This window comes from Sciurus vulgaris (genome assembly GCF_902686455.1).
Source record: "Sciurus vulgaris genome assembly, chromosome: 5".
Classification (NCBI taxonomy): Eukaryota; Metazoa; Chordata; class Mammalia; order Rodentia; family Sciuridae; genus Sciurus; species Sciurus vulgaris.
This window is the reverse complement of record NC_136465.1, coordinates 131,595,349-131,619,611: the sequence shown is the minus strand read 5'-3', so window position 1 is coordinate 131,619,611 and position 24,263 is coordinate 131,595,349. Positions and strand designations below refer to the sequence as shown.

Sequence of the window (24,263 nt, the reverse complement as noted above, 5' to 3'; positions counted from 1 at the left end):
GTCCTCCTGCCTCAGCCTCCCAAGCTACTGGGATTAAGGGCATTGCCACTGCACCTGGCACTGATTTTTTTTTTTTTTTTTTTTTTTTTTTTTTTGTGGTGCTAGGGATGGAACCCAGGGCCTTGTTCTTTGCCTTGCAAGCCCTCTACCAACTGAGCTATATCCCCAGCCCCTGACTTTGTTTTGAACAGTCTTTCCCTCCTAAGTTTTTTTAAAAAAAATTTTTAGTCACAGATGGACATAACATCTTTATTCATTTTTATGTGGTGCTGAGGATTGAACCCAGTGCCTCATGCATGCCAGGCAAACGCTCCACCACTGAGCCACAACCCCAGCCCTCCCTCCTAAGTTTAATGGGCCCATATTTTCCAATGTAAGCTGCAGACTATATAGGTATAAAACTGAGTGAAGTCAATTGATCTATATAAAATTCTCACTGAATGAGCTAACTATTCTGAATCAAAATGTTAAATTATAAACATTTTGGCCTATGGTCAAGCTGTTTTGTTATTCTAAAACAATATGCAACAAACATTACTCAAATAACAGTTAAGTGGTTTTGCTGTCCAGAAATGTTTTCAGTGTAGGTTTTCAATTTTATAAAGCATATAAGTGTGTGTATACATAAATACGCATACATACATATATGTATTTTTTATTTTGGGAGGAGGCGTACAAGGCATCAAACCCTGAGGCACTATACCACTGAGCTACATCCCTAGTCCTTCTGAGACAGGGTCTCACTAAATTGCACAGACTGGCCTCAAACTTGTTATCCTCCTGCCTCACTATCCCTAGTCACTGGGATTACAATTGTGCACCACCACGCCCATCTGCCTACTTCCACAACCCTGTTATTTTGGAGATGCTGACATCATTAGACAGTAAAATAATGGGAAAATACTAAAGCAATAAATAACTTTTTTTATTCCTTAGCTCAAGCTATATCACTATTATAATTTTATGTTTAAAAAATGGGCTTCTGCCCTAAAACTCAACTGAACTTAATCTTAACTAAAAACACAAATAAGTGATCCAGAAGCAGTACAGCATCAGGGTTGTGAGCATGGTTCTTCAGACCATCTGGGATCAAATCCAGGCTCTGTGTTTACCAGTCAGTTACCACCTTTGTGCCAGTTTCCTCATCAGTAAAATAGTTAAATTTATATCAAATAGGGCACTGTAAGAATTAAACCAACAACTGTGTATATACTGAATAGAACAGTGCCCCCGGCATGTGACAATAAATGTGTACATGTTATTTTACTAAGCACTACATCATGATGTACACTTAAATTTACCCTAAAATTAGTATAAATCCTTGTTTGAAGGAAAAAGTATGAATGGCTTTAGAAAAGATCCCTCCCCCAATAATATCTATAGTCCTTAATGTAAAAAGTATAACCACAATTTTGGTCAAACACTCCTGGCTTACTTATACAGAAGAGACCTGATTCTCAAGGAGTTAATTTTTAAATTTATAAGTGAATATTCTCTGCCCTTTCCGTTATTCTAGAAATCACAAAATCACCAAAGCATTTAAAAATGTGACTATTCCTTGGTATTAAGTTTCAAAGTCAGGCACAATGGCACACACCTATAGTCCCAGCTACTTGAAGAAAATCTCAATGACTCAGCAAGAAACTCAGCAACTTGGTGAGAGCCTGTCTCAAGATAAAAAAGAACTGGAGGTGTAGTTCAGTGGTAAAGTTACTCCTGGATTCAATCTCCAGTACTCGGGAAAAAAATTTTAAAGAGAAAGAATAAATAAGATCAATCATTAAGGACTTTGTCTTTTTTAGTTTTTGTGGTACTGTAGAATCAAATCCAGGGCCTATGCATGCTAGGTTAATCATTAATTAAGCTGGATCAATCATTCACTTCCATTAAGCATATTTCAAACAGGGTACACACAGATCATAAGACATAAGAAGTAAATGTTCAAAAATTTAATGCACACTGAGAAATGAATTTTTTAAAATCAACTAAATTGTATGGAAAATGAAACAGCAAATAAATTAGACCCATGTTAAAACAGAAGGTCAGCTAATATTTGAATTTAAGGATATAATGGGCACAGACAGCCACTGATTCCACAGTTTTCTTCAAAAGGTTGAAGTCTTTCAAACAGAACTTTGCTACCAACTGGTCCAGAGATCAACAGCATATGGGAATGCTTAACAGGGATGGTGATCAGGGACACGTTTCCTGTAAGGAAAAAAAAAAGTTAAAAAAAATGTCAATGGTGAAAAACCTGATGTTAACCAAAGTTTAATGCTTAAGATGGACAATTGGAATTTTAATTTTATTAAAACCATTACAACTCAAATTTCCTACAAAGGATGTTTCTACCTCTAACATTCAAGTACCATGTTATCAGAGGACATTAGAAAATCTGTGGAATGTGAAGGCCTGTTGATATTTGCTAGTTTTCAACTTCTCATCCAAACACCCTACTTAAGATACATTCTTCACACTCTACTGTCACGTATATCTAAAAAACAAATTTAAAAAATCGTTCAGAAAAAAAGGTTAATCCTGATTTGTTTTTTTTTTTTTTAACTAATATATATGTTAGGTAATTTTACTATATTAGACACAATTACTTTTTTTTTTAATACCTTTATTTTTATGTGGTGCTGAGGATCAAACTCAGGGCCTCATGCAAGCTAGGCAAGTGCACTACCTCTGAGCCACAACCCCAGCCCAGACAATTACTTTTAACCAGAAGTTTGTGAAACAACAGGACACTGAAGATTCTAGATAAAAATCCTCTGGACCTTGGGTAGGGTTATTCACTTCAGCATGCCAAAAATATTCCTCATGTCAAATAAACATTTTTCACCCTCAGTAGTTTAAGGGGAAACTAGGTTCCTAATCAATGTAAAAAAAAAATTATTAACCAGTTATCACTGGGCACTAATCTGAGAAGCGAGTTCTGTTGAGGGTTAAGAAAAAAATACAAAGGCTGGAATATAGCACACTGGTAGAGTGCTTGCCTTGCAAGCACGAGGCCCTGGGTTCAATCCCCAGCACTGCAAAAAAAAAAAAAAAAAGAAAGGAAGAAATACAAAAAATGAGTTCACAAAGTTTGGCAAGGCTGAGTTGAATAAAAATTATTCATGTTCCTTTACTGCAAAAATACATATTTCAAATGTGGTTGAGTTATTGTGAAGATTTCTAAGGATAAGGTATGGCTGTGATCTTGCCCCTCTATCAGAAAGTTAATGGCATTTAATTGTCTTTGATGGTACTGTGTCCAAGAAAATACTGTCCACTTCTTCCCTCAGTTTTCAAAATATAGAATATTCCCCATTAACTTATCCTGCTAAAACCATTAGCACAATACAGCACTTCTAAATGTTGTAGCAATCTTCTTCCCATTACACCAGAGTAGACTTAAATACCACAGCTCATCTTTTTTCTCCATATTCAAATCACTACTTTTACTCTTTCCTTCCTCTAACAGTAACTGGATGGCTGCCCTTCGTAGAAGAAAGTCAAAGAAATGAGAACTACAAGGTTCTACATGAAGAAATTCCTCATAAATTAGTTCTTCCAAGGGTTTAATTTTAAAAATCATGTTCTCACAACTTCCCTTCAGTTCCAATAATCAAATTCCATTATGCTTTTATATAAAACCAATTCTTCCTCTAGACCTACTTAGTGGAAAGTTTTTCTCTTCTGCATATGATTACCTCTCTACTAAACCTCTCCCACTTAACTTCTTCTTTTGGTTACTGAGATACAAATTCCCTTGGTTGTCCTCCTGAAGTGGCATCCCTCTCAATCTATTTTTAAAATTTTTTAGTATGAAAAAGTTTCAAATGTAAATAAAAGCAGATTTTATAACAAAACCTCCCACACTTTACCCAGGATTAACAATTTTCTACATTTGTACATTCCTTCTTGATGTCCTCTGTTGGATGCTCTGCATCTTTCCAAACTTATTATAGGAGTCTCCAGCACTCAGTCCTTAATAACCCTTTCCTTCTTTACAACATTCACTTGTAGAGGCTCAAGCAATCTGGCTTTACCACATATAGGCTGACAACCCCTAAATTTACAACCACATCTCAGATTTATCCCCTAGACTACAGATTCAACTATCTTAACTTCATTATCAACAGACACCTACATGTCCATAACAGAAACCCCTATATTCCTTCCCTCTTTCTCTCAGAGCCTTTGCATTTAGACAAAAGAAACCCATTTCTTCAGGCAAAAATCCTTGAAACACTTTTAATTCTCTTTTCTCTCACACCCTGCATCCAACACATAATTAAAGCGTACTGGTTCTACTTTCAAAATACATCCATAATCAATCCCTTCATCACTTTCACCACAATTTCCTGGTCCAAACTACCATACTTTCCCATCTCTTTGAATCAATTCTAACAGTAAAAATGAATGACTAATAACTACTAAGAGGCAAATGAAAATCATTAACTGAACCTTCATTTTCAGTTAACCTTTTTTTTGGGGGGGGGGGGGGGGGGAGTGGTAATACTGGGGAGGGAACTCAGGGGCACTTTAATCACTGAACTACCTCCCAGTCCTTTTTTATTTTTGAGACAGGATCCTTGCTACGTTACTGAGGCTGACCTCAAATCTGCACTCCTCTTGCCTTAGCCTCCTGAGTCACCAGGATTACAAGTAAAACCACTGTGCCCAGCTTTCACTTAACTATTTCTGTGAATGAAATTTTAGAACAATTTAAGTTGCCAGAATAAGACCTGTAGAGAAACCTTATACAATGTGTGCTTTAAAAATGTCTAAACAGAAGTGTATCCAGGACAGAAAACAATGAAGCTGGTAAAAATTTTTTTTAAAAAGGGTTATTTCAACACCGCCATCCTCAGCCACCAAGCTCCCTGATATTTGACCTTTCCAAGTCTGGCTCTTTATGTGCTCTTTCAATTCTGAGAGCTACCATGGTTGTCCATGTCTCTTTCACCCAAAGCTTTCCTGACTTAAAAAATCTTAAAAATTGAGACTATATTTTAAATAACTCATGTAGTACTTTTATCTAGGCAAAAATGTCTCCACGTCCCATTAACTATAATTAAATCAAGTAAATAATGCTCTACTTGTCTCAGTGATAGTAATTTTTTAGGAACTAGAAGTGCTCTGACCTTGGTGCTGCTTTGATTATGTTGTCCACACGTAGAATCACCTCTGCTGCTTCAGCTGCACTCAAAAGAACTTGTCGCTTCACTTGGAAACTTTCTGTGATGCCCAATATTGCCATATCTCCAATGGTACCTTCCTTCATATCTGCAAAGAAAAGGTATTTACTTGGTTTAACAACTAAGGTATCAAAACATCCCTAATAACTTATAACAAATAAAGTAGAACCTGAGTCTTCTAAAAAAAAAAAACAAACAAACAAAAAATTCTAAGATTATAACACCCAACTACCTGATGTAGTTATTAGCAAATTAGTCCATAAAAAAACTCAGAAAAGCCGTTTTAAAAATTAAAAAGAGGGCTGGGATAGCTCAGTTGGTAGAGTGCTGGCCCTGCAAGCACAAGGCCCTGGGTTCAATCCTTAGCACTGCAAAAAAATAAAAATAAATAAAATAAAATAAAATCAAAACATAAGATCTACAGCTGGGGATATAGCTCAATAGGTAGAGTACTTGCCTAGCATGCACAAGGCCCTGGGTTCAATCCCCAGCACCACAATAAATAAATAAATAAATAAATAAAAGATGTAGGGCTGGGGTTGTGGTTCAGTGGTTGAGTGATTGCCTAGCACATGTGAGGCACTGAGTTCGTTTCTCAGTACCACATAAAAAAAATAAAGGTATCATGTCCATCCACAAGTAAAAAAAATTTTTTTTTAAAAAGTTAAAAGATCTAACAACAGACATACCCATGTTTATAGCAGAAGAGTTGAATTATGAAACCAGCCTAGGTATCCATTAACAGATGACTAGATAAAAAGAATATAGTACATTTAACAATGGAATTTTACTCAACCATAAAGAATTTGTAGGTAAATGAATGGAATCTGAGAACATCATGTGAAGTGAAATAAGTTAAACTCAAAACGCCTAGGGTTCTATATTTTCTTTCATATGTGGAAGAAAAAAAAAAAAGGTATTTGTGTGTGTGTGTGTGTGTGTTAGAGCTTATGAAAACAGAAGGGAGACCATGTTAGCACAAAAAGAGAGACTGGAACAGAGTGCAAACTCCACGCATCAGCTCTTTCATTCAGGAATGAAGTCTCATACAGGAACAGGAGTTCAGGGATAGAAATGGCGTCGTGGAACTCAGTTTCCTTGGTGGAAAGGGAGCCCCCAAACAAAGAAAAGGACTGGGTTTATATAGGTTATTTTGAGGGGTAGTCTAGTGAACATACATCAGTTTGCTTAGATATGCAAAAGCCTGTGGTCAGGGTCTGCAGACAGTGTTTGAAGAGAGTTTACTTTTGATGACATTAACCAACCCCCCAGAGACTGCTTCCTTTAAGGGTGGTAAAACACTTTCTCCCTATGTGCATCTGGTTGACGGCTGGTAAACATTTGTCCTGGGAGATGAAGGCTGTTCAGTACACAGCCTTCATTTTTCACTCCCTTTACCCAGGTCCCATTATCTTGGGGATCTTTTTATTCTCCATATCCATTAGACCAGACAATTGGTACAGTAATGTAAAGGAAGGGGACCAAGGGAGGCAGGCAGAAAGGGAAAGGCAAGGTAATACATCATCAACTGTGTGCACATGAATATGTAACAAATAATCCCACTATTATAAAGTACCTGGGACTGGGGATGTGGCTCAGTGGTAGAGCACTTGCCTAGCATGTGTGAGGAACTGGATTCAATTCTCGGCACCACATATAAATAAATAAAAATAAATGTCTATCAACATCTAAAATTTTTTTTGAATTATATATAAACTACCAATTTAAAAATATAGCGAGGGCTAGGGATGTAGCCCAGTAGCAGAGTGCTTTGCCTCGAATGTATGAGACCTTAGGTTCCAGTACCACAAACGGGGGTGGAAGATCAAATGTCAATGACTCCTGGGTGCAGTGGCATATACATGTAATTCCACCGACTCAAGAGGTCCAAGGCACAAGGATGGCATGTTCGAGGCCAGCCTGAGCAACTTAGGAGGTCTCAAAATAAGAAAAATTATACATAACACTAGGTCACTTAAATTAATCTTCTCTCTTTACCTATACCCATATAAAATTATTGCAGAAAATTTGCTTATTGCTAACTACTATGGAGTCTTAAGACCTGGAAAAAAATTTATAAGTCACCTACTCAATCTTTCATTGTTTGTCAGACAGATAATTAATTGGCCTTTTTTTAAAATGACTTTCTAAATTCTATATGTGGTGCTGAAGATCAAACCCAGGACCTCACACATGCCAGGTGAGCGCTCTACCATTGAGTCACAATTCCAGCCCTAACTGGCTCTTATTTAATCATAGGATTATATACCTTAAGACTGTTCCCATAATGCGCTGTAGAGCTTATTAGAAAATTTTAATCTGAATTAAATCTGCCTTGTTGGCCACTTTTATCTATGGATTAAAGATCTGCTTTCAAGAATGTCTGAGTTTACTATAAAATTAGGAGTTAGCTGAAATGGTGGCACACTCCTAGAAACCCAGCAAATTTGGTGGATCACAAATTCAAGATCAGTCTCAGCAACTTAGCAAGACCCTCAGCAGTCTCAGCAACTTAGCAAGACCCTCAGCAACTACTGAATGAGACCCTGTCTTAAAATTAAAATAAAAGACTAGGTATGTGACTGAGTGGTTAAGTGCCCTTGAGTTAACTCCCTATATCGTTGATTTTATACACACACACACACACACCACACATATAGGTATTGTGTATATTATATAACATTGATTCTATTTTAAGAAATTACAGTAGATGGGCTGGGGATATAGCTAAGTGGTAGAATACCTGCCTAACAAGTACAAGGCCCTGGGTTCAATCTCTAATATCAAAAGAAAGAGGGCGGAAGAGAAAAGAATTTACACTTATTTCAGAATATACGCATTATTTATGCATCATTATATACTAACCTAGTTATCAATCTTCTAACTAGTTTTACACTTCCTAGGGTAATACTGATAATATGAAGTTAAAACACTTCCCCAGCATATATAAGTTACAAAAAGAAAAAGGAATCTTATACAGTTATCATGCAAACTTCTTTTTCTTCCAAAAAAAGAAAAAAACTTGAGATCAACATTTTTGTCAACACTACAAAGTGCCACATATTTCTTACCCAGTCCAGCAGTTATATTGCCTTCACTATGAGCAGCTCGGAGTTGTGCCACCAGATCTGCACTGTCATAGCCTGCATTGTCAGCTATGATGGTTGGCAACTATGAAATGAAGAAGATAAATTAACTTTATAAAAAAACATAAATTTACTGCTATTTAGAAAGGTAGCTTTTAAAAACTGTACATAGAAACAATGTAAAATCTGCTTTCTGTTAGTCATTGCTTATGAAGAGTATAAAATCCAGAATCAGGGGCTGGGTTTGTGGCTCAGTGGTAGAGCACTTCCCTAGCATGTGCAGGGCACTGGGTTCAATCCTCAGCATTGCATATAAATAAATGAATAAAATAAAAGTCCATCAACAACCAAAAAAATTAAAATTTAAATTAAAAAAAAAAAATCCAGAATCAAATTTGAAAATAGTGTGAACTAATTCATATTCTTAAAGCCAAGGCAGGGGCTGGAGTTGTAGCATGCCTAGCACATATGAGGCACTGGGTTTGATCCTTAGCACCATGTAAAAATAAATAAATAAAATAAACGTCCTATGTCCAACTACAACGTAAAAAAAAAAAAAAAAAAAAAAAAAACAAAGCCAAGGCAGTGACCATTTATTTTATTGTCTTGGATGTAAAATGTGTTCATTTTAAAACATCAATAGCCACAAAATTTAAGTTGAAATTTCTCATTTTTAGTAGCTCACCATTCTCAGTGCTTTAGCATAAGACTCCATTGCAACAGCTTCTTTGCCTGGTGTTCTACTGGCAAGCTGTGTCACAGCATGAGCCATCAGCATCTCAGAACAGCCTACAAATAAAAATTCCATTAAAATATCACCAATTTATCTTCATGGCGCTAAATTATTGACTTCCTTTTTCAGACACTGTCAAGCACTTTAAAATAAGTGCAAAGGCCAGGCACAACACTGCATGCCTGTAAAAACCACCTAACTTTGGAGGCTGAAGCAGGAAGATCACAAGTTAAAGGCCAGCTTGGCACACAAAGAAATCCTGTCTCAAAAAAAATAAAGGGATGGGGATATAGCTCAGCAGTACAGTACCTCTGGGTTCAACTGCCAGTATTGCAAGGGGAAATGAGAAAAAAAAAAAAAAAAAAACCATAAGTGCAAAGACAATATTTATTGGTTCCTTAGAACCAATAAAACCACTTATGAACCATACTGTACTTTAAGAAATAGAAGTGTTTAATATTTTCCAAATGCTTACCTCCTCCATAAACTGTTCTAGAATCCTTTACAGTTTGGGCAAGAACACAAAGAGCATCATGTAAAGATCTTTCTGCTTCATCTAAAATTTGCTGAGTGGCACCACGCAAAACAATGGTACAAGCCTCACCTAAAATTAAAACATAATATTCTTATGTCATAGTGACAAATTAGTCATAAAACACACCAGTATGCCCACTATTATTTATATAGGTGTTCTTTATATTCTTGGATTTTGAAAGCTGATATATTCTCCTATTACACATTTTCTTTCCTATGCTCATAATGATTCTAAGTTATCAAGAAAACTATGCTGAATATGCATTCTTCACAAAGGTACAATAAATACAATGTTTACTTCAAAATATGCCTTTTCAAAAGTTAAGAATTACAAGACATCATATTCCTAGTATGTAACTTTTTTCACTTCAATGTAGCCTAGCAAGGATTTAGGAACCACAAGCTACATAATAACTCTAATAACTCACCAAGGGCAACCCCAGAAAAGTGAATGAGTTTGTCTTCTCCAATCATGACTTCCTCAATAAGTTTGCAACTTCCAAGCTTCACCAGTTCTGGGTGGTCAAAGGTAGAAGCAATTTCTCCACCTACGAACATAAACATAAATTTGATGCAAGATAGGTTTAAAATTTCTGTATTCTAACAAACAGTAGCAGATATATTAATAACATATTAACTACATTTTAAAAACTGCTTACTACATATGCCAGTTGCTCTTTTAAGTACTTCATGTAGATTGGTTCCTCACATCTACTGTATTCTAAAGGTGAATTATCTGATTTGCACATGGCAAAAAACAGGCAGAGAGCTGGTGATGTGGTTTCATGGTAGACCACTTGCCTGGCATGTGTGAGGCCCTGGGTTTGATCCCCAGCACCACAAATAAATAAACAAACGAAACCCCAAAAAAGGACAAAGGTTTAGTGATTTATATAAGGTTACACAGCTAGTACAAACTGAAGCTAGGATTCATATCCAAGTAGTCTAGCTTCAGACCTGTATGCATAATGTGGATACTATTCCCCAAAGGTTAAATCATTTATCTTTAAGTTAAAAACATTTACCCTTAAGTCTGAATTTAAATTCCAATTCTTTTATTAATCCAATCTAGAATACTAAACAATTTCTCAGAACACAACAAAAACCTCTAACCAGTCCTATTGTGGTGACAAATACTTGATAGCTCTAAATTTTCACAATAATTGAAAATAACCAGAAAGTCCCAGTAAAACCTAGAAAAAGGAGAAACGCATACTGAGAATTTCCCAAAGCAAAACTGAGGTATCAAGAGTGAATTCCTTCTAGTTCTTATGTCTTATTTTTATTTCTAGCTAACCTCCATCTTCCATGCTCTATAAATTTAACCATTCAGCTACTTCTTTTTCTGTTTCTGATCAAAGCAAGTTAAGTTTCCATATCAAAATTCTTTTTTTCTAATTGTTTTCCTTCCCTTTTAATAATGTGAATTTAATGTATTATCAAACCATCTTTTCCTATTTTTGGGGAATGAATTTTCTGATTAATAAATGCTGTTACTTTTTTTTAGGGCAGGGGGCTGGGATACCAGGGATTGAACCAGGAGCATTTTACCACAGTTACATCCCTAGACCTTTTTATTTTTTGAGACAAGGTCTTGCTAAGTTGCTGAGGCTGGCCTCCTACCGCAAACTCCTTAATCATTGGGATAACAGGCATGTGCTACCATGATCAGCAATGCTATTATCTTATTTTACCATGAAGACTGTTCTAAATTCTACGAATTTATACTCATGATCTGTATAATCTCTTTACTTTTGGTTGACAATCCTTGAGACTGCTTGTATTACAAATGTGAGACAATTAAAATCTGGGACATCACAAACAAAAATAAATTTAACTTTACTTTTGGTGACATTCACTTCATCTGCTTGAGACATTTCTTGACATTTGCAATAACCAATTTCACACACATTGACAACAACTTAGCACCTACCATGGGGTCAATTTCACAGCCAGAATTATTGTGCTTATTAGGGCAATAAATTTTCTACTGGATGTATATGATAATTTCAGGCACTAAGTCCTTATGATATTAATTTGTCCTATGAATTGTGATATCATCCATACATATTTTTTTTTTTTTGCGATACTGGGGATTGAACACAGGGCCTTGTGCTTGCAAGGTAAGTACTCTACCAACTGAGCTATATACCCAACCCCATCCACATTTTTTATGTCTTCATCAGAAAGGCTGAGGCAGAAGGATTGCAAATTAGAGGCCAGGCCCAGCAACTTAGTGATCTTTCTCAAAATAAAGAATAAAAAGCTGGGGATGCAGCTCAGCGTTAAGAGCACGTACCTAGCATGTGTGAGGCCCCGGGTTCAATATCCACAATCAGGAAGGGAGGGAGGAGAAAGGGAAGGAAGAACAAGGGATTTACTCTGAGATGAGATGATATCTACTTTCCAAATGTTAATACATTAATTTCTTCTAGTATTTATTGCATTTCCAAACTGAAATTTCCTACACCCAAGTCTTCTCAATTCTCAAACTCCAAACCAACTTTCCAACCTATTTATTGGATCCAAATGAAATTCAGATGATAAACTTGGTTTTTCTAGGGTTACTTAGTAACCACTAATTATTACAACAAAAAACAAACAAGAAGACACACATCACTACCTGATTTGTAAACACAATTTCTATTTGACACATCTGGGATCATATCATTCAAACCTCCACTGAAGGATGTTAAGTGTATACTTTCATCATATATTGCTGAACTGTTTCACTTATTCAACATTTATTACTTTCAGAAAATTTTAAAAATTAAAAGTACCAATACTTCACTCTCCAGAACAAAGTGTTCATTAAAGATTACTATTGTAACTGTATTACATAGAATACAAAGCATTCAACTACTCATTAAGCAACAGAAAGACTTAAAAGACTCAATTTTTTTGTTTTTTGTTCTTTTTCTTGGTACCAGGGACTGAACTCAGGAGCACTCAACCACTGAACCACATCCCCAACCCTATTTGTATTTTATTCAGACAGTCTCTCACTGAATTGCTTAGCAGCCTTGCCTTTTTGCTAAGGCTGGCTTTGAACTCACAATCCCTCTGTCTCAGCCTCCTGAGCTGCTGGGATTACAGAGCTGCTGGGATCACAGGCATGCACCACCATGTCCTACTCCTTTCTAAAGCTCTAGTTTGTTTAGACTATATTTAGAAAATTTGTCTTGTAAACTGTTGAGAAAAATTCAGTATCTTTAGAACAATAACACCAACAAAGAGAAATCTGCAGCCATGGTAAACTTTATATAACTTGACATACAGGTTAAACATTCCTAAATTAGATGTTAATTCAAAATATAAATTTTGAACATGAACACAACAGCACAAATGCAAATTTTCCCACCTGATCTTATGTGATGGATCAGAGATGCACTAAAAAAATTGTATAAAATTTCCTTCAGAATGTACATAAAACAAATGAACTTCATGTTTACAACTGGGTCCCATCCTCAAGTTATCTCATTATGTATATGCAAGTATTCCCAAATCAAAAAACAATATCCCAAACAGAGAAACAACATGTATCCCATTTGTTTACAATAAAAAAAAAGAAAAAAAGAAAAAGTTAAAAAAAAAAAAAAAAAAAAAAAACAATATCCCAAATCCAAAGCCTTTCTAAGTCCCAAGCATTTCAGACAAAGATTACTCAATCTGTATTAAAAACACTGTAACTAGTTGGGTGTGGTGGCACACGCCTATAATCCCAGCAATTTGGGAGGCTGAGAAAGAGGATGGCAAATTCAAGGCTAGCTTCTACAATTTAGAAAGGCCCTGAGCAACTTAGGGAAACCCTGACTCAAAATTAAAAATAAATTGAGCTGCAGGGGATGCAGCTCAATCCCTGGTACAGAAAACAAACAAATAAATAAATAAACTAAATTATAAACATCCACAAGTTTAAGTCAGATTCCAGAATAACTCTTAAGACTTCAGAATAACCCTAAAATTCTAAACTCCTTACAGGGATTTCTTCATATTTTCAACAATGAATTGCATATAGTAATGTTCAATAAATCTAAGAGTGGCTGTTATGATTATTAGAAATTAATGCCTTTTATCCATACCTGTAACAAGGGCCAGGCGCTCTACACCTGCGAAATCTGCATGCTCAATAGCCATAACACCAGCAGCACCAAAGAGTTGTTCAGGATAATTATAAATTAATTGCCTGCAAATAAAACATACAAGAACATTATGCTTGGTACCGCAAAAGGAACTGTGGCTGCGGTGCAGGGGGTCAGAAGTCACCATGCTGAGGGCCATGTGGAGGGCCCTGAGTTTGCTTTGAACCCAGGGAGTGACCCAGGTCCCAGCCTCTGGCCTGCTGGGAGGAGGGGGTGCCAGGCTTCACTCCAACCAGTGGGGCCTGACCCGTGGATATGCCATCCAAAAGCCAGTCCAGCCCAAGCAAGACAATGACCTACCCCCTTCCACGCTGTTCAAAGACTACCAGAACATCCCTAGAATTGAGAAGGTTGATTATGTTGTGAAAAGACTTGTCTTTGGAAATGGCCATCCAGAAAGAGAAGCTAAAAATCAAGCAACAACAGTTGATGAACAAAGTCGTGGCAAACCCTGAGACACCAGTTCCCTGGAGGCTTGAATTGTTGCCTTGACCATCAAGATTTGCAATTTGAAGAACACATGAAGAAACATCGAAAGGATAAAGCACACATCTATCTACTGATAAGTACTGACCAGAGGAAAAAATGCTAAAAAACCTCCATAAGACCAACTATGATGTCTTTGAGGAGACATGCAGGGAGCTGGGGAGTGAGTACACCTTTCCCAGTCTCTATTACCAAACTGCTCGCCTCCGCTTCATGGCCAAGAGGGCCCTCTTTGTGCCTCCCAGTTTTCCAGAAGGCACAAAAAGTGAAGAAACAAAAAAGGATCTTATAAGCTGCAGCCATGGCAGCCCCACAACAAGACAAAGGAGAACCCAGAGAGCCTTTCCAAAGCCTGCACAGAGGCACTCAAAACCAATAAAGACTGTCAAAATTAAAAGAAACAAAAAACAAAATAACCATTATACTCAAAACTGTTACTTCTCAAACTAGACTAAAAGAAATGCAAACATTTTTTACCGGACATGCAAATTAGAACAAATTACCATTTCTCAACTATATAATAAATTTACTAATAACACATCCATGCTATCATTCAAAATGTGTTAATTTGCTGGGCATGGTAGCCCATGCCTGTAATGGTGGCACCTCGGGAGGCTGAGATAGGAGAATCACAAGTTCAAAACCAGCCTTGGCAACTTGGTGAGACCCTATCTCAGAAGTAAAGAGGGCTGAAAATACAGCTCTGTGGCTGAGCACCCCTGGGTTCAATTCCCAGTACACACACAGAAAAAGAAAATGTGTTAATTGTACTGTTATTGATTATATAAGCTGGTCCCATAACACTGAAAGAAACTAAATTAGCAGAAATGCATCAAAAACCATATTGATGTTCATATACTTTAACTCCTAGTAATCTAGAGCAATAAAATTTAAATGTTAAAAGTCATAATAAAGCTATTTGTAAGAATTTTTATCTCTGGTTTCATTGTTCCACACTTTAGTTACTCATGGTCAACTGAGGCCCAAAAATAAGTTTTTTTTTTTTTTTAAATATATTTTTTAGTTGTCAATGGGCCTTTTTAAATTTATTTATATGTGGTGCTAAGAATCAAACCTAGTACCTCACACACGCTAGGCAATCACTTTACCAATGAGTTACAACCCCAGTCCTCCCCCCCCCCAAGATATCTTCAGTTGCAGATGGACACAATACCTTTATTTTGTTTAGTTTTATGTGGTGCTGGGGATTGAACCCAGTGCCCCACACATTCTAGGCAAACGGTCTACCACTGAGCCACAATCCCAGCCCCAAAAAACCTAGTTTTAAGCAAGGTTTTTAACAAGACTATTAAATCTTGCATTGTCCTGCTTTGTCTTGCCCAGAACATAAATCACCCCTTTGTCCCATGTCTTCACTGTTTTCTACCTGTCTTTAGTCACTTAGTGGCCATCTAGGTTATCAGATCAACAATCAAGATATCTCTATATAAGTAACCTTTACATAGCAGTCAAACATTACAGGCACAATGTCTGTTTTCACCTCACTTAATCTCACCACAGAGGCACTGTATCATCTCACATCATCACAAGAAAGATGAATACAGTACAGTGAAGTATTGAGAAGGCAATCAAGAACACCTTCATATAACTTTTTATGACACTATAGTTTAAATGTCCTATTTTATTATTGCTGTATTATTGTTGTTAATCTCAGACTGCCTAATTTACAAGTTAAACTTCACCCCAAATATGTATAGAAAAAAACAAAAACAAAAAAACAGTATTCTAAAGGGTTCAGTACTATCCAGTTTCAAGCATCCTCTAGGGGCCTCAGAATACTTCCAACACAGATCAGGTGGGATTACTGTACATGATAAAATCTGAGTGACTTACATGCTGCTAGGAATGTGTGTAAACCACATCTTACTAATTATGAAAATCTGTATTATTAAAAATATGTACTGTAATTAGGTATAGTGGTATACTCCTATAATCAGAGAACTAGGAGGCTGAGGCAGAAGGATCCCAAGTTCAATACCAGCCTAGACAACTTTGTGAGACTCTCAGCAAATCAGGAAGAACTTTTCTCAAAATAAAAATAAAAAGGACTGGGATATAGGTCAGTGATAAAAGTGCTCCTGCGTTCAATTCCCAGCACCAAAAAAGATTCAAAAGTAAAAATAATTACATACTATAGTTTCTAAATAACATTTAATACAAGTAATGCAATATAAAGTTCTTCCATAATTTTGGTAAGGAAAAAAAATCATTTCTTAGATTACAAATATCATTAACACAAGCAAGCACAGACCTGTTAATAAAGCAGTTTATTCCATGCTTAAGAATACGTTCAACTTTCTCCTTCATTTTTTCCTTTTCTGCATGTTCAATTTCTGCAACCTTTGCTGTAGAATCAACTCTTACCCGGGAACCAAATATCTAAAACAAAGGCAAACATAAACACCACATCAGTACCTAAACACAGCATCAGTTTTATTACTCTTAAATAGAGTCCCACTGCACAGTTCAACATTTTTATGAACATACCAACAAGCATGTATATATGTGTATACATTCATACACACATTTTAAGCTTTCCAGTGCATCTGATTCCCAGCCTGAGTTTATAGCACCCAGCAATTACAATTTCAAGAAAAAGTTATATACCTTTATTTTGTCTGTATCCATTCCAGTATTTGCAATAAGAATTTTTGCATTTTCAATTCGCTTTGGTTGATTTACTCCAATTTTTTTATCCAGTAAGAAGCCTACAATAAACATAATAGTATTAAAAGGCTGCATGCATTCATGAAATGACTAATTCAAAAATTTAAGTACAATTTATCAAGCTCCTAGAACCCACAAACCATTCCATTAGAAAAATAATCACAAAAATCAATTTAGTGGGTTAAACTACAGAAAACATCAGAGCACAGCCCAGACAGAAGTAAACCTAAAACTTTGAAACTTTGTTTTTCAGACATGTACTACAAACCTGAATGCATGGACTATAATGTAAAATCACCAGGTTAAATTCACTTTGATTAGCTTAAAACCAACCCAGAAGAAGACAAGCCGTAAAGCTTCAGATACAGAGGATATTACTAGAAATTACTGAACTTTTCAAAAAAACTGAGGCTGGTAGTAAAATGGAAAATAATGGACAATGAATGAGTTGGACAAACTTGCCCAATCATGTCCCTGCTGCTTACTGGCTTATGGTTAATTAAGCATAAATACACATCTGTCAAATAGAATCAGATGCGAAATACCAGCTAACCTTGGAGATTTGGTACCATTATAAGAACCCAGTACTGCTTACCTTTCCAGGCTTCTTTTGAATGCGTATGAAACTTTTCCCTTATTGGGTTTTCTGCTCTATTCAGCTATTCACTCAATGAGTCATCATCACAAGGACTAAAGGACTACAATTCCTACTGCACTGCCTAGCAGACAACAGACATTCAAAAATAGTACTTATCAGGTCCTACACAGTTCTACATACAAAAAATACTACACAGTTCTTGCATACAAGATGCAACCAAAAATATATTTTTTAAAGTAATGATTTTCTTCCCTATAAGAGAATGTCTATACCTTCTATATGCCATTTTGAGAATACAATGTGAGGATGCTTTGTAACACTCAGCTAAGCTGTATCGTCTATCGGGCAGTAGCATATGCCTATAATCCAGTGACTCAGGAAGCTGAGGCAGGAGAACCCCAAGACAGAGGTCAGCCTCAGCAACTTAGCAAAACCCTCATAAAATAAAAAGGACTGAGATTATAGCTCAGTGATCAAATGCCCTTGGGTTGTATCCCTGATATTAAAAAAAAAAAAAAAAATCCTATCATGACATAAACCACATAGGATTATTTGTTAATTCAAGAATTTTCTTAAAATAAGAAATAAAAATTCATCCTCAGTAATCTGCTGACTACAAAATGATCTGGCTTAACCAGATCCCTCTGTATATTACACGTATTACTAGAAAAAGTGCTATCTGAGAGTAGCTAACTTCCTGCAAAAGAAAATTACAATTTATCTTTATTAGACTGTAAATGATTTCAAGGTATATAGTGAAATCTAGAAATTAGAAAAATGTGGGAATGGTTTTAGATGAAGCACACTATCAATATTTAACAAATAGATTAAAATGAAAAAATGGTTCCAATGTGTATGTCCCTAAAGTTAAGTTTTATAGCTCTGTAAAGTGTCACTAATAAGTGTAGTCCTTATTAACTACAAACAAGATTCACTCAGTATTCAGCCCTTCATAAGCTGATCCAAGCTTCTTTCCCAAATCTTACACTCATACATACCTTCATCTAAATAAGAATCTGCCAGACTCCCTCCTAGCTTCTTGATGACATGAATCGCCTCCAGATTACCAGAACCTTTCAATCTGAGAACAGCTTCAACAGCTAATTTGGTAAAGTGATCTTTGTGATGAGTAAGAAGTTTTGAGGATAATGTCGTTCCTGCAATATTCATTAAATCTTGACGGAACTTAACTTCATCAGAACTAAGTAAAAGTAAACAAAGAAACAAAAAGAAAGCCAAGTCCGTTATTAAATGTTAGCCAAAAGAAAACAATCCTACTTTTCAAAATTTATCTAGATGTTCCTTAGTCAATAGATACTTTAACTCTAGCCAGTCAGGTCTCCAAAATTCACATGAAAGGACTAAATCTCACCAGTAATCCAGCAAAGTAAATTAAAGGATACTGTTTTCCCCACCAAACTGCCAAAAGGGACAGGGATGGGGGAAGAAGTAAACAAAAGATATCAAATGTTGTCAAGTACATAGGGAAACAGCATTATCACACAATTAGTGTACTGGGAGTGTAAAAGAAAATTTCTGGAGATTTATTTGGTAATGCACATAAAAGTGCCTTATAACAAGTACTCACCTTTGGACCCAGCAATTTTATTTCTATAAACAGTTCCAGGGTAATAAGTTTGTCACGTTATCTTAAAGCTAAAAATTACCAAAAATACACATCTCCAATTACAGATAGGTTAAGGAATTGCACTAGTCCTACACACAAATGTGTAACTCTATTAAAAGTAATGTTTACAGAGACTACCAACACCTAGAAATGCACTTGTTATCCGACTAGGTTAAAAAGAGACCAAGAGACCCTCTATACAATGTATTTGGGTTTTAGTGGGGTTTTTTGCATGTTTATTTTGATTATATATAAACAGACTAGAAACACAAACTTTCACTTTGGTGAATGTCTCTGGAAGATGTGGGATTTGACTGCTCGGTGGGGTGAAGCAGAATCATGCTCGTATGTTCTTTTCAGTGTTCTTCAGGTTAAAATTTTAGAACAGTAGTATTTTGATATACCAACCCATGATCAACAGCAGAACTCAACAAAGCCTCTCTTGCAGCTTTTGTGGCTTCTCTCCAACCAGCAATGATGGTCTGTGGATGAATCTTTTTTGCAATTAAAGATTCTGCTTCCTATAAGTTATACAAATAATAGTTATTAACAGCTTAATTACTTGTTATTCAAAACCATAGTACCAAAAACCAGTAAGGTTAGAGTTCTCAGTTCTCTTACCCTTAGTAATTCTGCTGCTAAAACAGTAACAGAGGTAGTGCCATCACCAACTTCATCATCTTGAACCCTTGACATATCTAGAAAAAGTGTTAAAAATTATTTCTCTGTAGCTTATTAAGTTATCCAAAATTATCCATTACCCATTAATTCTCACCAACAAAGACTCCTCATCTGACAAATTTGGGGAAACTTTTAGGTTGGAAATCAAAGTTTTATCACTGTTATGATATGAATATGACCCCCAGAGTTCATATGTTAGAAACTTAATCCCTAATCTTTTTCTCTCCCTCATGTGATGCCTTCCAACATGTTGTATCACAGCAAGGAAGCCCAAACACGGTTACCAGTCCTTGGATTTCCCAGCCTATAGTCCCATGAGCCAAATAAACTTCTACTGTTTATAAATTACCCAGTCTATGATTTCTCTTATAGGAGCACAAAATGGACTAAGATAACCACTAACAATTACATGGCACTTCTAAAACTGTATTTTAATAGTGATAGTCAATTAAAAAGTGATAATATCAATTAAAGTAGTCAACACAGTCCATTAGAAAACATTATTTCAAAATGTTAACCAAACAGTATTATCTTCAAACTCACCAACTAAAACTTTAGCAGCTGGGTTGTCAACACCAATATTTTTTAGAATAGTGGCACCATCATTAGTTACCATAAGAGAGGCATCTCGTCCACTGCTTAAAAGAATTTTGTCCTAAAGAGAACACGTTTCAAGTTAAGATATAAATACATATCTTCAAGAATGCATGAATCAATCAGTATACTATGCAATATTCTGCTGACATGTAAACACTTTGGATGGCTATTGGCCATTAAACATTTCCAAAGCACACACCCCACTATCATATCTTGGTTATCTATTCCTAGAAGCAGTAGAAGCACAAGACTCGTCAGAACTCCCTAGATTTGTTTCATTCCTGAGAGAAAACAATGGAAACAGAAGTGTCCATCAGTGAAGTTATAACCAAGCTACAGAATACTATTTGACAGTCAAATAGGAGGTGGTATATCTATTTACTCTGAAAGGAATTTTTAAAAGCACAGAAAAAGTATACAAAAACAGCATGTATGTATGTTATATGAGAACATATCAGGAAAATACTGGGAAAATGAACATCCAAATATTGCTCACCACTAGGGAAGGGCATGGAATTGGGGATAATGATCCAGGTCTTTTGTTCTTAACAAAAAATATATTTACCTCTTATAAAAGCTAAATCTTAATCAAGAAAAAGGCATAAAAAATGATACTAACTATATTTCCAATGAGAGCTTAAAACAATATTAAAACTTACATTTGTGGCCAGCCTGAACAAAATTCAAGACCCCATCTCAAAAACAAACAGAAAAACAAAATAAAAATTTCCTAGTTTTCTTACCATGCCCTTGGGTCCCAAAGTGCTCTTTACCAAATCCCCAATGGCGATGGCACCGATAAATGACGACTGAAATACAAATCAAAGGTTAAAAATTTTGGTCACAGAATAAAATGTTGTATTTTTATAAGAACGAGACAGAATGGGCTTACCAGACGAGCTGTCTCAGCTCTCTCTTCATCAGCTCCAGCCTTAAAGATGTTAACAGGTGCAAGGGAAAGGGATGCCTAAAAAGAATAAGAATAAATAAGAATATCAATGCTTTTTTTTTTCCCCCTTTATACCAGGGGCGCTAGGTTCAATCCTCACCCCTTTACATTCTGACCAGGATCTCACCAAGTTGCTTAGGATCTCTAAAACTGCTGAGGCTGGCTTTGAACCTGCGATCCTCCTGCCTCAGCCTCCAGAGCCACTGGAATTACAAGTGTGCTTCATCGCGGTATGAATATTCATACCCTTTAACAACATATATTTAGATGCCTTCCACTGAATTTAGTAGTGGGTATCTTAAGAATCATTTACAGTGGGCTGGGGAGATAGCTCAGTCGGTAGAGTGCTTACCTCACAAGCACAAGGCCCTGAGTTCAATCCCCAGCACCAAAAAAAAAAAAGAATCATTTACAGTAATTTCAAACCCAATGAAGCATCCATCATCAAGGACTTACAGGAGAGCGCCAAGAATAAATAATACATGTCAGAGAGACTGAACCTCAGTAGGGCAAAACTAGCGACAATATTAACCTAAGGACTAGCAGTAAGAGACTGGAGGCCACTCGCTTGACGACCGCCGGGCGGGCGCCCTCCATCTTCCACCCTAAGGGCGGCTCCTTCCCGGCCCTCCAGACTCCGCCTCCAGCAGGAGGGCGGTGCTGTGCGGGCACTAGAAATTTCTTCGCTGGGGATGAGGCCCGAGTCCCGTGGTCCCCGACTGTAGAAAGGCCGGACAGAAGAGGAACGCCGGCATTAGGCCCACTCCTCCTCCACGCCCGCATGGAGGGCTCCACCGGCTGAACCCGCACAGGCCTCACGCCGCGCGACCCGCGCCATGTGCGGCGGGCCCAGAAGACAAGACATAGGCAGCCCGCGACCCTGAGAACACGGAGGGAGCAGCGATGTTGCGGGGCACATCGGGGCTTGGACAGCGATAGGAGGTAGAGAGAAGGAGGCCAAGCTCACCATGGTTCCGAGGAGTTCGGCACGCGAGCAAATCCCTCACAGCTCGCGCCGGCAGCTAGCAGGGAAGAGGAAGCAGGAAGTGACGACAACGCTTTATCGCAGGGGGCGGGGCCCTGCCGCGCACCGCTACGGCCTGCCGCCGCTGCCGCCGCCGCCGCCGGAGCATCTCTAAGTGGAGCCCCACCGACCGGAAACGTAGCTCTTCACTGGGAAGGCGGGGCCTCGGTTCGGGCTCGGCCCCTGCAACACCAACCGCTCCGGACGAGGAAGGGGCGGGGCGACTTGGAGTCGAATCTCCGAAGAACAAAAGAGACGCCGCGCCGTGGGAGGTGCCATAGCAACGGAGTTCCACTTCATATTTTTAATTTTTCTATTTTAAAATTTAATCTTTATACCGGACATCGTGACTCATGCCCACAATCCCAGCGACTCCGGAGGCTGAGGCAGAAGGCTCAGCCCAGGGCCAGCCTGGGCAACTTAGCGAGGCCCTGTCTTAAAAATTTAAAAAGGGCGGGGGGATGTATCTCGATGGTAGAGCGCCTTTGGGGGGTTCAATCTCCAATAATATAAAAATTAAAAAATATAAAAATATTTATATAAAATATAAAATATTTTATAAAATATAAAAATAATCTTTAAAAATTTGGATTAAAGTCACATATACAGTTTTAAGTATTTTATACTAATAATGAAAAACAATTTACTTCTCTCATCATTTCCTCTTCCCAGAAGCAACCACTTTAAACTTTTTTGGGGGAGGGGTGCTACTTATTGACATATTACTAAATTATATATTTATTGTTATTTTAATTTTTAAAATTATTTGCTAAGTATTACAAGGGAAGACTTCCTTTCCTTTTGTGGAGTTTTAAAATGCTATTTGTACTGGACTGCCCAGTAGGACATGGTCGTGGAACTCAGCCAAAACGTTTACTTGTCTTTGCCTTTTTTACGAATTTCAGGAGGTTGTGTATTTCACTCATTTCTTTCCCCCTCCAACAGTAGGGATAACTCATGTTCTTAATGTGATGTTCTGATAGAGATCAAAATTCCAAATATTTCAGTTTACTAAAAATAGTGTTTTTGCTTTCTGTAAGTTGACCCCCAACAATGACCAGAAAAAAATGTGCTTTAAAATTTTAATTTTCTATCACTTTTCTTCCTTTGACAACTTATCAAGTGCCTGGATTTTGACAGTGGCTAACACTAAGAGGTATTTAAAATTTGTAGTTGATTTTACCCCCATTTATACACTGGGGGTTAGCAACCTATACAGAGTGGAATCCAAGCTGTCAGTTGTTTTTGTGTGACCCAAGAGCTAGGAATGGTTTTTATGTGGTTGAAGAAAAAAAGAACATTTCATGACACATTGAAAATTATATGAAATTCATATTTGGTGTTCATAAAGCTGTTGGAACACAGGCATACTCATTTATTTTTAAACTGGCAGCACAATGGCAGAATTACATGATGAGTTGAATAGGTATGACAAACTGTATGGGTCCATAAAACCTAAAATATAGGTGGGCACGGTGCCACCTGCCTATAATCTCAGTGGATCCCGAGGCTGAGGAAGGAGGATCAGGAATTCAAAGCCATCCTCAGCAACTGGATGAGACCCTGTCTCTAAATAAAATACAAAAGTAGGGCTGGGGATGTGGCCTAATGGTAGAATGCCACAGAGTTTAATTCCCAGTACCAAAAACAAAAAACAAAACCTAAAATACTTACCATCTGATTCTGTATAGAAAAAGCTTCTCACCCTGATTACAATTATTCCTAAGGTCCAATGTGAAAAAGCAGTGTTTGGGGTGGACAAATAATTATTTTAAATCTATCAAGAGTTCTTTATTCTTTGCTAGAAAACCGGCTCTTCCCTCAGGATTTTTCTGGGTTTTTTGTTTTTGTTTTGTTTTGTTTTTTCAGTGTTGGGGATTGAACCCATGGTCTGATACATGGTAGGCAAGCACTCAATCACTGAGCTAC

At 37.0% G+C, this 24,263-nt stretch overlaps 1 protein-coding gene and 1 pseudogene across 2 annotated transcripts; one reads left to right on the top strand and one right to left on the bottom strand.

Moving 5' to 3' along the window:
- Window positions 1–1,934: 1,934 nt before the first annotated feature.
- Window positions 1,935–22,439, bottom strand: CCT2 (chaperonin containing TCP1 subunit 2). The gene is made up of 16 exons (XM_079142214.1): window positions 22,278–22,439; window positions 21,254–21,328; window positions 21,105–21,170; window positions 20,308–20,419; window positions 19,705–19,781; window positions 19,492–19,604; window positions 18,455–18,657; window positions 16,799–16,899; window positions 16,443–16,570; window positions 13,625–13,728; window positions 9,971–10,090; window positions 9,484–9,612; window positions 8,961–9,064; window positions 8,261–8,360; window positions 5,136–5,277; window positions 1,935–2,208 (listed from the first exon to the last, which is right to left on the bottom strand). Exons 1-16 carry the CDS (start codon window positions 22,278–22,280, stop codon window positions 2,178–2,180), a joined length of 1,608 nt encoding a protein of 535 aa, XP_078998340.1. The 5' UTR covers window positions 22,281–22,439; the 3' UTR covers window positions 1,935–2,177.
- LOC306662492 (small ribosomal subunit protein uS15m-like) lies at window positions 13,810–16,436 on the top strand (annotated as a pseudogene). The gene has a single exon. The product of its transcript is annotated as a small ribosomal subunit protein uS15m-like (transcript).
- Window positions 22,440–24,263: the final 1,824 nt, after the last annotated feature.